This window comes from Equus przewalskii, chromosome 1 (assembly GCF_037783145.1).
Source record: "Equus przewalskii isolate Varuska chromosome 1, EquPr2, whole genome shotgun sequence".
NCBI classification, from domain to species: Eukaryota; Metazoa; Chordata; class Mammalia; order Perissodactyla; family Equidae; genus Equus; species Equus przewalskii.
Window position 1 is genome coordinate 146,850,334 of NC_091831.1, and position 14,516 is coordinate 146,864,849.

Consider the following 14,516-nt stretch of genomic DNA (forward strand, 5'->3'; position numbering starts at 1 on the left):
GGCCTGGGGATCAAAGGAATGGGTTGAAAAGGCAACTTTGGTCTCATGGGGAGGGACTGCAGGGTCTGTTTACATGATACATATGGGGTTTCCTCCTTTTTCCTCTCTCCATTTTCTTCTCTCCCTCTGTCTTCTCATTATTGCTGCTGCCACCACCACCATGCCTGCATTACACACCTTCCAGTGTCTTCTGCTCCTCCCCATTTTCTATTTTAGTTCTTTTCTTGGCCAGACTGACAAGTGGAGTCCATCAGGGAAGCATGCAGGAAAAATAATGTAGTAAAGAATCTGACTCCATTTTTGACGGACTCTTCAGAGCACAAGCCCCACCACTTCCCCTTACCCTTCTGCCCACATCTGTGCGTGCCGACAAAGAAAGCCCTGATGCTCCCTCCTCTGGTGCCAGCCGGAAGTTCAAACCACACAAACCCTGGTGCTTGCACAGGAATCTTCACCCCACTCCCACCCTCTAACTACCATAAAAACTGAGCCAGTCTCCCTTCCCAGTTCTCTCAAGCCATTTTCAAACCAGCTTGGGAGGCAGCCCTGCTCTCCCCAGAATGCCTCACTATGTGGCCTTTTCATGCCCTCTTGCTGCCAGTGTGACATCATCAACTTTGACATCAGACCCACATTTTGCATAGGGGGCTCTATCACATTACTACAGGATGGTCACAACAAATGGGACTGAATGCCAGGCCCTTCACCCTTCTGAGGACCTAGACAACTAAGGCAGGGACGGATGGCATGACCACATTTTCACCATTGCTTTTCTGGTATCACAGTTACAATTACATTTGAAAGTACTATGTCTATGGCCATTTTTTATCAGATAGTTCTCTCCCACTAACGTGCCAAGCCAAGTTTTAAAAATGAAAAAATCTTTGTAATTAAAAGGTTCAGAGGTACTGGCCTATTTTACCTTACGTTTTTTGCTCCTGAGCAGCTCTTGCATCCTTTTGGGGTTTGGGAATCTTTTCTTGTCCCAAGTGAAGTACCTTTTGCCCTCAGTGTGCTCTATGTCCAGCCACATGACGTCATAAGGAATGTCATGTTCATCAAACCCTGCATCAACTGCTTTTACATCTTGCTCATCTTCATAGTTCCAGCGGCACTGATGGTACCCCAAGGAGAAGAGAGGGGGCAAGGCTTGTGTGCCTAAAAGAGGAAGATGACAACTGAGCCAACTACCACCACAGTGATAATTACACATTTGATAAACATTTCTTGAATATCTGCAGGGTCTAAGCACCGAGCTTGGTGATTAGAATATAGGAGAAGAAAGCATAGTCCATACCCTCAAGAAAGTGGCAATTTGGCTGATGAGGCCAGCATATAAATAAATTGCTCTGCTTTGACGTATAACTACTCTGGAAAAGGTATCAGCCTAGTGCTCTGAGAATACAGAGGGGTTAAGAAATTCTGCCTGTAGAGAAGTGTGGAGTTTTGAAAGGCTTCACTTGGTAGCAACACTTTGGTCTGGACCTTGAAGAATAAGTAGGCGTATACTAGGCAGGGAGATTGGATAGAGCATTCAGGCAGAGGGAACAGAAAAGACACAGAGGCACAGAAGTACATGATAAGCTTAGGGAAAAATAAATATTCCTGGGGAGTTACATTGTGAAAGAGACCAGTAAAAGATGAAACTAGAGAGGCTCAGTTTGTGAAGAGCCCTGTAGTTCAGGCTAGGAATTCTAAACTTTCTGTTACAGGAAATCATCAAATGTTTGGCAAGATGTAACCTTAGCAGATCTATGTTTTAGAAAAATTAGTTAGGGAGCAGTGTTGAGACTGACTTGAAGGGAAAGAGACTGAAGGCAGGAAGAAGTGTCAAGACATTATTGTAAAAATATTTACTGATAACATGGAAGACTTCCGGTCAACCATTGGCATTTATCTCTTCCCCTCCGAAAGTCCCACTAATGTCAGAGTAAAGCAAAAAGAATAAAACCACAAAAACAAAGAGAATGACAGGAGTAATTTCAATTACATTTGGGAAGGTGGCAGGCAGGGGAGGGATGGTAACTCTCGAGCAAAGCCAGGGAAGCTCTCACCGGAGTGCCTGGGACAGGGATGGTGATGAGAAGAGCTCATCCCTGCTCCCAGAACACTAGCAGGCAGGAGAATTCCCCGCTTCCACTCCCAATACTAGAGTGTAAGACACATCCAGGCACCCAGGGCTTTCAGGCCAAACCTTATTCTCAAGCATGCAGGAATAGCCGAGGACCACCCAACATTTGAGGAAAGCCTCCAAAATTAGAGAGAGACCCACATAAAGAAATGGAACAAAAGGATCTCTGAGAAAACAGGGACAATACAAGGAACCAAAGTAAACATCAAAACATTATCATCAGCATCTCCAGGTAGACAAAAAAAGATATTGCACTAATAAAGAAAGACTGGGATAGCCTAAGACAAGAATAAAGATATTAGAAACAAGGAGCAATCAGAGGATAAGAAAGAGTTGGTAGAAATTGGAACTATGATAGCATAAATGGAAGACCTGGAGCTTAATATTGAGAAAATTGCTCAGAAAATAGACAAAAAAGGGGAGGGAGATTATAAAATCTGTAGAGTAGAAAGAGAAAAAGGAGGGGAAGAAATTATCAAAGGACTAACAAACGACTGTTTTCCAGAACTGAGGGCCACAATTCTCAAGACTGAAAGAGTCCACATCTAATACGCAGCACAATGATTATTTTTTTAAAAAGGTTTATATCAAGGCATTTTATTGTAAAATCTCAGAATTTCAGAAATTCCAGAATATTAAAGACAAAGAGAAGATACTTAAGAGAGAAAAGATAGATCATATATAAAGGAACAGAATTCAGAGTGATTTTGGAGCAAGAAGATAGAAGATAATAGAGAAATGCCTTCAAATTCTGAGAGAAATAATTTTCTGTTTTTTCTTTTCTTTGTTTTTTTCAGGAAGATTAGCCCTGAGCTAACTTCTGCTGCAAATCCTCCTCTTTTTGCTGAGGAAGACTGGCTTTGAGCTAACATCCGTGCCCATCTTCCTCCACTTTATATGTGGGACGCCTGCCACAGTATCGCTCACCAAGCGGTGCCATGTCCGCACCCGGGATCCGAATCAGTGAACCCTGCCCGGGCTGCCGAAGTGGAACATGCACACTTAACTGCTGCGCCACCGGGATGGCCCCTGAGAGAAATAATTCTCAGTGTAGCTAGCCAAATTAGCAGTCAAGGATGAAGGCAGAAAAAAGGATGTTTTCATACCTGCAAAGACACCGAAAGTGTACTTCTAATGCACAGTTTCATAGGAAGCTGCCAGAAGATGCTTCAAACGAACACAAACAAAAACAAGATAATAAACCACCAAAAAGAAAAATATGGGACCTAAGAAAGGAGGGATCTAACACCAGGAAACAGCAAACTTTAGTCCTAGGATGACAGCTGTGCAGGCAGCCTCGAGAGCTGTGGTCCACATGGGAGCAGGGCAGAGAAACTTGGGAGAGAAGTCTCCAGGGAAAAACATGGAATGGATAAAGCATCTGACACCCTTGAGCATTTGAAAAATGTAAACACTAAATCTTGACTGAACCAAAAATTATTGTATAACAATATGTGGAGGGAAAGGACGGAGGGATATTATTGAGCTAAATCTTCATCAGGAGTCAACAATCCATAAACTCATAAATGGGATTTCTTTGAACGTGGCGGCAGATCCAGCGTTTCTGAAGCACTTTCCTATACACCAGGCTTATTTTCCCTAATAACAATGCTCAAAGGCCCTGCAGGCGGGCCTTGAGAGTACTTATTCCTATACGAGTGTCTTCCCTTAGGCACAAATTCTTTGTTGCTCCTCCCATCAAAAGTGGAAAATTCCTCTTCCCTCGAACATGGGCTGGACTCAGGGACTTTTAATAATAGAATGCAGGGGCCCACTGGTGGCACAGCGGTTAAGTGCCACGTTCTGCTTCAGCTGCCCGGGGTTCTCTGGTTCGGATCCCTGGTGCGGACATGGCACCACTTGGCACGCCATGCTGTGGTAGGCTTCCCACATGTAAAGTGGAGGAAGATGGGCACCGATGTTAGCTCAGGGCCAGCTTTCCTCAGCAAAAAAAGAGGAGGATTGGCAGCAGATGTTAGCTCAGGGCTAATCTTCCTCAAAAAAAGAGAAAAAAAGAATGCAGGAGAGGTGACGCTGCATTACTTTTACTTTTAACACCTTTATTGAGATGTAATTCACAGACCATACAATTCTCTCACTTAAAGCATACAATTCAAAGTTTTTGGCATATTACATTACCAATTTTTAAAAATTGTGGTAAAATATATACTACGTAAAACTTGCCATTTTAACCATTTTTAAGTGTACAATTCAGTGGCATTAATTACATTTGCAATGTAGTACAAGTATCACCACTAGCTATTTCCAAAACTTTTATATCATCCCAAACAGAAACTCTGTAGCCATTAAGCGATAGCTTTCCATTATCCATCCCACCCTCAAGCCCCTGGTAACTGCTAGTCTATTTTTTGTCTGTATGAATTTGCCTATAGCAGGCACTTCATATAAGTGGAATCATACAATATTTGTTCTTTGGTGTCTGGCTTATTTCATTTTGCATAATGTTTTTAAGGTTCATCCACGTTGCAGCATGTATCAGAACTTTATTCCTTGGATGGCTGAATAATAGTCCATTTTATGTATATACCACATTTTGTTGATCTATTCATCTTTGATGGGCACTTGGGTCATTTCCATCTTTTGGCTATTGTGAATAACGCTGCAATGATCACTGGCACACAACTATCTGTTTGAGTCCTTGCTTTCAGTTCCTTTGAGTTTATATCCAGGAGTGGGAGTGCTGAGTTTATTAGTCAGGGCTCTGCAGAGAGAACGGACAGGATGTGCGTATATGTGTATATATTTATACATATACAGAGAGAGAGTGATTGACTGATTTTAAGGAACTGGTTCATCTGACTGTGGGGGCTGGCAATTCTGAATTCTGCAGGGCAGGCTGGCAGGCTGGAGACCCAGGGAAGAGTTGAAATTGAGTAGGAAGGCAGTCTGGAGACAGATTCCTTTTTCTTTAGGGAATCAGTCTTTTTCTCTTAAGGCTTTCAAATGATTAGACGAGGCCCACTCACATCATGGAGAATAGTCAGCTTTACCTAAAGTCTACTGATTTAACTGTTAATCTCATCTAAAAAATACCTTCACAGTGACACCTAGACTGGTGTTTAACCAGATATCTGCGTAACATGACCTAGTCAAGTAGACACATAAAATTAACCATCACATTGGGTCATATGATAATTCTATGTTTAGCTTTTTGAGGAACTGCCAAACTCTTTCCATAGTACCTGAACCATTTTACGTTCCCACCAGCAATGTATGAGGTTCCAACTTCTCCACATCATCATCAACACTTATTATTTGCCATTTTTTTGAATTAGCCATTCTAGTGGGTATGAAGTAATATCTCATTGTGGTTTTAATTTTCATTTTCTAATGACTAAGAATGTTGAGCATGTTTTTCATGTGGCTGTTAATCCATTTGTATATCTTTTTTGGAGAAATGTCTATTCAAGTCCTTCGCCCATTTTAGAATTGGGTTGTCTTTTTGTTGTTGAGTTGCAAGAGTTCTTTACATATTCTGGACACAAGACCCTTATCAAACATATGATTTGCAAATATTTCCTCCCATTCTGTAGGCTGCCTTTTCACTTTCTTAATAATGTCCTTTGATGCACAAAAGTTTTTAATTTTAATGAAGTCCAACTTATCCATTTTTTTCTTTTGTTGCTCATGATTTTGGTGTCATACCTGAGAATCTGTTGCCAAACCCAAGGTCATGAATATTTACCCCTGTTTTTTCTTCTAAGAGTTTTATGGCTTTAGCTCTTATATTTAAGTCATTGATCTGTTTTGAGTTAAATTTTTGTATATGGTGTGAGGCAGGGTTCCAACTTCATTCTTTTGCATGTGGATATCCAATTGTCCCAGTACCATGTGTTTAAGAGACTATTCTTTCCCCATTCAATGGTCCTGGACTTCTGTTGAAAATCAATAGGCCGGAGATATATGGGTTTATTTCTAGACTCTCAATTCTGTTCCACTGGTCTATATGTTTGTCCTTATGCCAGTACCACACTGTTTGGGTTACTTTAACTTTGAAGTAAGTTTTTAATTTGGAAAGTATGCCTCCTGCAACTTTGTTTTTTGTTTCTTTTTCAAGACTGTTTGGCTATTCAGGGCCCTTGCAATTTCATCTGAATTAGAAGATCAGCTTTTCCATTTCTTTAACAACAGCCATTGGAATTTTGGTAGGAATTGCAGTGAATCTGTAGATTGCTTTTGGTAGTATTGCTATCTTATAATATTAAATCTTCCAATCCATGAACATAGGATGTATTTCCATTTATTTTGGCCTTCTTTAATTTCTTTCAGGAATGTTGTGTAGTTTTCAGTGTACAACTCTTTCACCTCCTTGGTTAAATTTATTCCTAGGTATTTAATTTCTTTAGATGTTATTGTAAATTAATGTTTTCATGATTTCTTTTTCAGATTGTTCATTGCCCATGTATAGAAACACAACTAATTTTGTGTTGGTCATGTACCCTGCAGCTTTGGTGAATTTATTTATTAGCTCTAGCAGTTTTTTTGTGCTTTCTTTGGGATTTTCTAACATGACATCATCCGCAAATAGAGATAATTTTACTTCTTCCTTTCCAATTTGGATGCCTTTTATTTCTTTTTCTTGCCTAACTGCTCTGGCTGGAACTTCTAGTACAATGTCAATAGCAGTGGTGAAAGCAGGCAGCCTTGTTTTGTTTCTAATCACAGGGGAAAGCTTGCAGTCCTTCACCATTGAGTATGATGTTAGCTGTGGATTTTTCTTAAATGCCTTTTACCATTTTGAGGAAGTTTCCTTCTATTCCTAGTCTTCTGAGTGTTTTTATCATGAAATAGTGTTAGATTTTGTCAAATGCTTTTTCTGCACCAGTTTATATGACCTTTTATATCTTTTAAAGATAAAAATGCTTTAGTGCTAAAGCCAGTGGTATATATATATATACATATTTTTTTTTTTTTTTTTGAGGAAGGTTAGCCCTGAGCTAACATCTGCTGCCAATCCTCCTCTTTTTTTTTTGCTGAGGAAGACTGGCCCTGTGCTAACATCCATGCCTATCTTCCTCTACTTTATATGTGGGACACCTGCCACTGTATGGCTTGCCAAGCAATGTGTAGGTCTGCACCTGGGATCCAAACTGGCCAACCCCCAGGCTGCCGAAGCAGAATGTGTGAACTTAACCACTGCGCCACCAGGCTGGGCCCCAAGGTATATTTTAAAATGGAGAAGAGAACAGAGAAAAGTTCATGTTGGGATACTGGTCATCTGAGATAAAGGGAGAGAAAGTCCAGGGGTTAAAGACTCCAAGAAAGGCAGACAATGAGCATTAGGGATTGGAGAATGGAGAATTCTAGCCTCAGTGCAACGTTTAGCCAAGTTGAATGGGATGAAGATGAGAGGAGAAATGCTTGCTTCTTAAAAAGCTTAGGTAAGTTGTTTATAAATGCTATATAATTTACAACAAATATTAACTTACAGTGATAATACATAGGATAGAGGAAATATAACGGAACAAGAAACTGGCACTTATACATGCAAGTACCTGTAAGGCGCGAGTACTGCTTGAAGACGTCAGATGGTGTAGGTCCTGTCAGCAGAAAAACATCAATGATTCCACTCTCTGACATCCAGTGCACATCGGTCCGAGATGTGACCTTTTGTTTGGCAGCAGCTGGGCCCGTCTGGGTCAGTGTGTACTGGAAAAGGAATGGAACACAGGTCTGAAAAATTCCCCTCTAACCTATAACACCCATCCATATGTAACAGTCTGTTGCTTTAGTACATACTAAATTTCACTGACTAGACTGGCGGCAGAGAACTGCCACTACAAAGCCCAGAGCCAAGACTATACTTCACTGGTTTTGTTTCTTCTATAAGCATGACACGCAACCATGATCCGTAGCTCACCTTTACTTCAGGCTCTGTATTGATCTCCACTAGTGTTTCTGAGGCATTCAGCCAAAAAATGCCTAGAGTCCTGCCCAGTTTGTGGGCCAGGAGATAAGGCACTGAACCATAAATGCCCATTTTGTCATGTATTTTATATCCATAGACATCCAGGTTATAAAGACGGTAAGCATCCCCATCACTGAAACACACAAAGGATTATCGTCAATTACCATCAGAAATATACTATTAATGAATAGTATAGCTCCACTCACCCCTGCAAACACTTGGGTCCTACGTATCTTGCAAGGTTCAACTCTTAACACTTGCCTAAAGGTTTCCTGACCCAACCTGGGTGAATATGATCCTAATTAATTCCTTTGGCCTTTAATTCCTTTAGCATCCCCTCATGCGACAATTGGCATGCATGATCTCATATCTTAGATATCTTTTCTGAATATCTCTTGTGAGGTGAAGACTGTTTCCTGTGAATCCTCCACAATAGCAAGCACACAATAGGTATGACTGACAAATTTTGTGACTATTTCTCTGCTGCTAAAACAAAATCATAGATAGTACGCTAACAATGCTTTCACAGGGCTGAGTAGGGAAAGATTGGGAACTGAACTGGGGTGGGGAGGGGGCATAGAGCTCAAGTTGGTGTGAGAGCATCATGGCCATCATGCTTCCTGAGTCACCTGTCACTATGTCTGCTGGTCACGTAAAAAGCATCTGAACCTGGCAAACACGATCAGACTCTGTTTCTCTTCGGTTTTGCTTCCTCTGGCATTTATTTTTCAATAGCGTTAGTTTGAAATGAACTTCCTGACGGAATCAAAGGTGATATTGATTCTGGCCCTGATATCAGTTCCCCTACATTAAACCCAGCATATGTGGGGTTAAAACCAAAGCAGTCTTTCCCTGCTTACTCCCTGCCTTCCTGGCTCCAGAATCCACTATCTGCCATGGAGACAAACAGCCAAGGACAGCCACCTGGATTCCATATTGTCTCTTCCTCCTGCCTGTAAACAGTGTCCCAAGGCTGAAGGCAGGCTGGTGGGAAAGCTCCGACCAGCAAGGTCACTGACTCCCCCACACCAGCTACAAGCGGCCACATTCTTCACAAATCTTTAAAACCCCTGGCCTCCCATCTTTTAGGAAGACAAGACAAACAGACAAATTTGAGGGCTCACTCTCATATCCCAGCTGATATCATCTGAAATGAAAACCCTTTCCTTGCCATAAGCCTGGCATTCCAGTTTTTATTTGGCCCCTCTTTTTAAAAATAATTAATTAATTAATTAATTTTTTGAGGAAGATTAGCCCTGAACTAACATCTGTGCCCATCTTCCTCTACTTTATATGTGGGACGCCTACCACAGCTTGGCTTGCCAAGCGGTGCCATGTCCGCACCTGGGATCTGAACTGGTGAACCCCTGAAGCAGAATGTGCACACTTAACCACTGCACCACTGGGCTGGCCCTATTGGCCCGTCTTGTGCGGCTGGTAAGGAACCTATGTTTGTAGGCACTAACAATATGAGATGTTGCACTTTTCCATTTTCTGGCTCACTCTTGTTTTTTGGTAAAAGCCTTTTTCTAGGTCAGTGATTTTCACAGTGTATTCTCCCAGGGTTCCACAGAAAGGCCTTGAGAGGTGAAAGCAAAACCCAGGGAGGAAATGTGATAAAGATCTCCCCACCAGTTCAACCACAGCAGCTCTACATTTTTACTTCCTCTGTATTTTTAGGTTCAGCATTACAGTTTTTATAATTGTTTAATTTTTGCCAAAAAATAAAAAAAAATTGAACTGTTTTGCACAATCATTCAAGGAAGATTCTTAAAGATCTTTAACAAGGAGGAAGCAATAACAAGGGGGAAAAGGCCAGGAACATATTAGCACTGGCTCGGATATCTCACATATTTCCCTTTTGAAATTTCCAGCCCAGAAACCAGAGCCTCCTGTAAGAATTCTTGTTGTCACTTTACCCAGTATTTTTAAGTTGGTGTGATTCTGCATGTTGCGGGATCCCATAGAGATGCTCAAATCCATGCAAGGAGAAATCCAAACCAATGGAGGCAGGACCTGTAGGGACCAGGATACTGACTGAGTTTTGCTTCTCAGTGGGACAATTAATTAAAGAGACTGAGTTAACTACGAGTATAGCAAGATGACTAGGGATCGAGAGACCTGAGCTTGCTCTGATCAGTCAGTAATCATGGGTGCTGACTCCCTGTAGGATATTATATTCAGCCATTGTGGGGATACAAAAATGCACAAGGCAAAGCTCTTGGGACTTATTAATTCTATTTCCTTAGCTGTGTGCTGAAGCTGTGTCCTCATTTACAGTAAATCTCTTTTCTATCTGTAAAACATGGCTACAAAGTTTTAGATATTTTTTCTAATCTAAATTTTTCTAAAATATACTGCACACTTAGTTGCTTTAGGAAACAAAGGATATTGAGCAATTTTAATCTTTGCTAGATGAAAGACTGGGTATCTTCTGCCTGATCATTTATTCGTACTGTGTACAGGGACTATGATGTCAAGGGCACAAGGAGGACCTTTCCTGGCTCCTCAAAATGCCCCTTTCCTGTGACTGTGGACATACAAATTTCCTTTAACCAAAACAAAGTCCTGTATTTAACAATTATTTTACAGATATGGGGAAAATGCAAGTAACTAGGAGAGAGAACATTGACTTAAATTCACTCTCAGGTTAAAAGTATTTGACATCAAATGGTCCTTATTTGGAGGAGTTTATGGAAAGAGGTGCTACAGAGAAGGTAAAAGAAGATTATGATGTTAAAGAAAGGAGAGCCAGAGGGCCCTCCTACTTATAAATTTTGAGCACATTGTTGGGTCCTGATCATTATACCAGGCTATAGAAACAGATGCTAGAAAAGGGATTCTCAAGGAGTTAGGGAGGGTCTGTTATCCTATAGGATAGGGAGGAGGAAGAAAAGTGAATATTTTTTCCAATTACATAAGCCCCAAGTGTCTGAAAGGTATTTCCTAAAGAGACAAACTCTGCCCCACCTCCACCCCCCACGCCCTGTACCACTAAGCCTAGTGAGAAATGCCACAGATGGACATGTGATGCTTGTGTGAATGATGGGGAGGCCTGGAAAAGGTTGAGAACCACCGCTTTGGAATGTTGGAGCTAACGAGCTCTAGAAGTTGGTTTCTTATCACTTGATACTCATAAAAATAGAATGTGGAATTTGCAGCTGTCTGATATACTATATAATGCAAGAAGTGTGCTCATCCAAACCCCTCCATGAGACCATAAGCTCCATGAGTCCTATCCTTCTCTTATACTCCCCACAGAAAGCATATACTCACTATTTTTCTTTGGGATGCATTATTGAAGAATAGGGGCCCTGAATCTGAGATTTCTGTTTACCTTACAGAAATCACTTGTTTAGGCGCTCCACTCAGGGACCTTTAGATAGAGACATTTAGCCATTTTGGAAAGATTTGTTTTAACACTACATCAGTTTCAATTTTACCATTAACTTTGACATCCACAAATTTTCCGAATTTCTCCTCCCACAGGCCCAGATCCTCTTGATTTTCCTGTTGGTACAAAAACAAGGAGCAAATTGAGTTTATACATTGCAACAAATGTGGTTACCACACTGCACATTTTATTTGGATTATTAAAAAATTAGACCAAGAAAATGAGCTCATCTTTTAAAACAACAGTTTGTGATGTCAGTATATTTATCACATTAGATCTGTGTTATACATAAATGCCAATAATTACCCTTATGAACTAGAGCTTACATGAATATATTTTTTATTGTGGTAAAATATACATAACATAAAATTTACCATTTTAACTATTTTTAAGTGGCATTAAGTGCATTCACATTGTTGTGCAACCATTATCACCATCCATCTCCAGAACTTTTACATCTTCCCAAACTGAACCTCCTTACCCATTAAATAATAATTCCCCATTCCTCCCTCCCCCAGCTCCTGACAGCCACCATTCTACTCCGTGTCTCTAGGAATCTGAGCACTCTAGATATCTCACCTAAGTAGAACCATACAGTATTTGTCCTTTTGTGTCTGGCTTATTCCACTTAGTATAATCTCTTCCAGATTCATTCATTTTGTAGCATGTGTCAGAATTTCCTTCCTTTTTAAGGTTGAATAATATTCCATTGTATGTATGTACCACATTTTGTGTGTGCATTAATCTGTCAATGACTCTTGGATTGCGGACCGCTTCTACATTTTGGCTACTGTGACTAACGCTGCTGCTATGCACATAGGCACACAAATATCTGTTTGAGTCCCTGCTTTCACTTTAGGATATAGACCCACGAGTGGAAGTGCTGGATCATACTGTAATTCTATGACTAATTTTTTGAGGAACTGGCACACTGTTTAACATGAGTATCTTTACACGAGCCAAAATGATGTAACAGCACTTCGAAAAATGCAGTCTTTACGTACATAAGATTTTTTTAATTCTTTTTTCTTTGTAAACACATGAGGCAAAACATTTAAAATCAAATAACTTAGGTCTGTTTTGAGACCCTAAGCACAGATTTTGACCGAGATGGGCACTTTTCCCTTGCTGCAATCAGCCAGACTATTGGCTCCGTTCCTGTGCTGGCTTGAAAAGGCAAGTCAACTGGGATGGCGACTGCCCAGGTTCATAATGTTTTGATTTAGAGCTATAAACTTTGTCAGCTTTACAAAAGTCTCCTTTTCTCTGGTAGAATGAAAAAGTTTTAAAAAAAATTGTATATGTGTGTAAAATATATATTTCCTTTAAAAAATGAGCCCTTTGCCCATTTCTAGGTTGTTTCTTCACAATTAAAGCTTCCGTAAAGTGAGTCTGTGTTTTTTATTCAATCACTCCTGAATTCTTAAGGTAGGGATTATTTTCTTGAGGTCCATGGATGGGCTTTAGAGTTTGGGAACTCCCTCAAACAGTATGAAAAAAATTCTTTTTCTACGGAGATGGTTCACAGCTTTCATCAGATTCTTGCAAGGGGGTCTGTGACTCAAAACCACTGAGTTATCTAACAGAGGTCTTCTAAAAGCTGATTTGACATATTGTCATAAAACTGGATAAGGCTATGTCTTACTTGTCCGAAAATGGAAAAATTATTCTCTTTCATACTCATCAACATGGGTCAGTTCTTAAGAGGAAGAAACATTTGTCCTTATAGCACTGAAAATATTTTTCACCATTCCTGGTGGTCATAGCTACTGTCAGGGCTCCTTTGAAGATTCACATGGCTGTGGATGAAGAGAAGATTTCTGGAATGTCCATTCTCTATAATTCAGCCAAATAATCTTTTAAAAACAGAAATCTGACCATGTATCTCTGCTACTTAAAACCTTTCCACAGTTTTCCTTTGCTTTTAGGATAAAGTCCAAAAGAGTTAACATGACTTAGAAGAACGTAAGCTCCATGATGATATATATATTCTGTATTTCTTCAAACGTGCTCCTTCTTACCTCAAGATCTTCGAATATGCAATTCCCTTTATCTGGAATATTTTTTTCCCAACTTGTTGACTAGTTAATGTATCCTCATACATCTTTAACATTATTTCCTTCAGAAGGTCTTTCCTGACCCTCATCTTGGTCAAGTTCCTTGTATTCTCCTATAGCACCCTTTTGTAACACTCCTCATGCTCATAATTACTTAGTGTTTGTCTTTCTCAATAGATACTGTTTTATGAGGACAGGCTGGGCTTTGTTTTATTCACTGCTGATTCACCTTGCCTAGCATAATTTTTTGCTAAGAAAATTTTTTTGCAGAAAATTTTGCTAATTTTCTGGCACAAAGCAGGCACTCAGGAATTATCTGCTATATGAATGAATGAATACATGAATGAACAAATGAATGAAAGAAACAATGAGATGATAAGGTGAGCAAAAAAAAAAAAAAAAAAAAAAGGTTGGTCCCATTGACGTGCAGTATAGTATTGATCAAGTACCCCTCTGTAGAGGAAGGGAAGAACAGCCCCATTATATTCCACATAATGATGATGACAGTGAAGAAGATAAAAAAAGATAAACTGCTCAATCTAGATTACCTGAGAGGTGTCAACTGATGCATCCTCCTCATTTTCTTTGGTAGCTCTGTTTTAATAGAAATAAAGTTGTTTCACTCATGGCAAGACTGACAGAATTCTGTTTAAGGATAAAGATTTTTATTTCCAACTTTTGAGACCCCATAAATTATATCTTTTACCTTATTAAATAACATCATTATAAAAATAAAAATAAATTTATGAAATTGAACATTTATGATGAACATTAATCGAATACCTTGATTTCTTATAAAAATGTAGATATATTTGTATTTTCTAATTAACCCTTAAAAAATATATTTATCAGTTTTTTATTATAAATATAATACATGCTCATAATATTTAAACAAAACATAAGCAAGCAAGGTAGAACACAGGTCCCCTCACCCAATGTCACCCTAGTGCAGAGCAACATAATATACTGTCTTCCAGAACAACTGCGACAACTTACTCTATCACC

The 14,516-nt window shown here is 39.8% G+C and overlaps 1 protein-coding gene across 5 annotated transcripts in view; it reads right to left on the minus strand.

Moving 5' to 3' along the window:
- GANC (glucosidase alpha, neutral C) overlaps positions 1 to 14,516 on the minus strand; it is a 74,552-nt gene that overhangs the window by 32,262 nt on the left and 27,774 nt on the right. For 4 of the 5 annotated variants that reach the window (XR_011529318.1, XR_011529322.1, XM_008518596.2 and 1 more), the window contains exons 6-11: positions 14,060 to 14,105; positions 11,504 to 11,570; positions 9,980 to 10,076; positions 8,013 to 8,193; positions 7,648 to 7,801; positions 923 to 1,158 (exon numbers count right to left, since the gene is read on the minus strand). Coding sequence is in view for 3 of the 5 variants with exons in the window: in XM_008518596.2 (XP_008516818.2) it covers positions 923 to 1,158; positions 7,648 to 7,801; positions 8,013 to 8,193; positions 9,980 to 10,076; positions 11,504 to 11,570; positions 14,060 to 14,105 (781 nt within the window). In the remaining 2 variants the exon portion in view is untranslated. Of the gene's footprint in view, positions 1 to 922; positions 1,159 to 4,174; positions 4,854 to 7,647; positions 7,802 to 8,012; positions 8,194 to 9,979; positions 10,077 to 11,503; positions 11,571 to 14,059; positions 14,106 to 14,516 lie in introns of those variants that run through there. The other variant, XM_070583101.1, reaches the window with a different exon arrangement.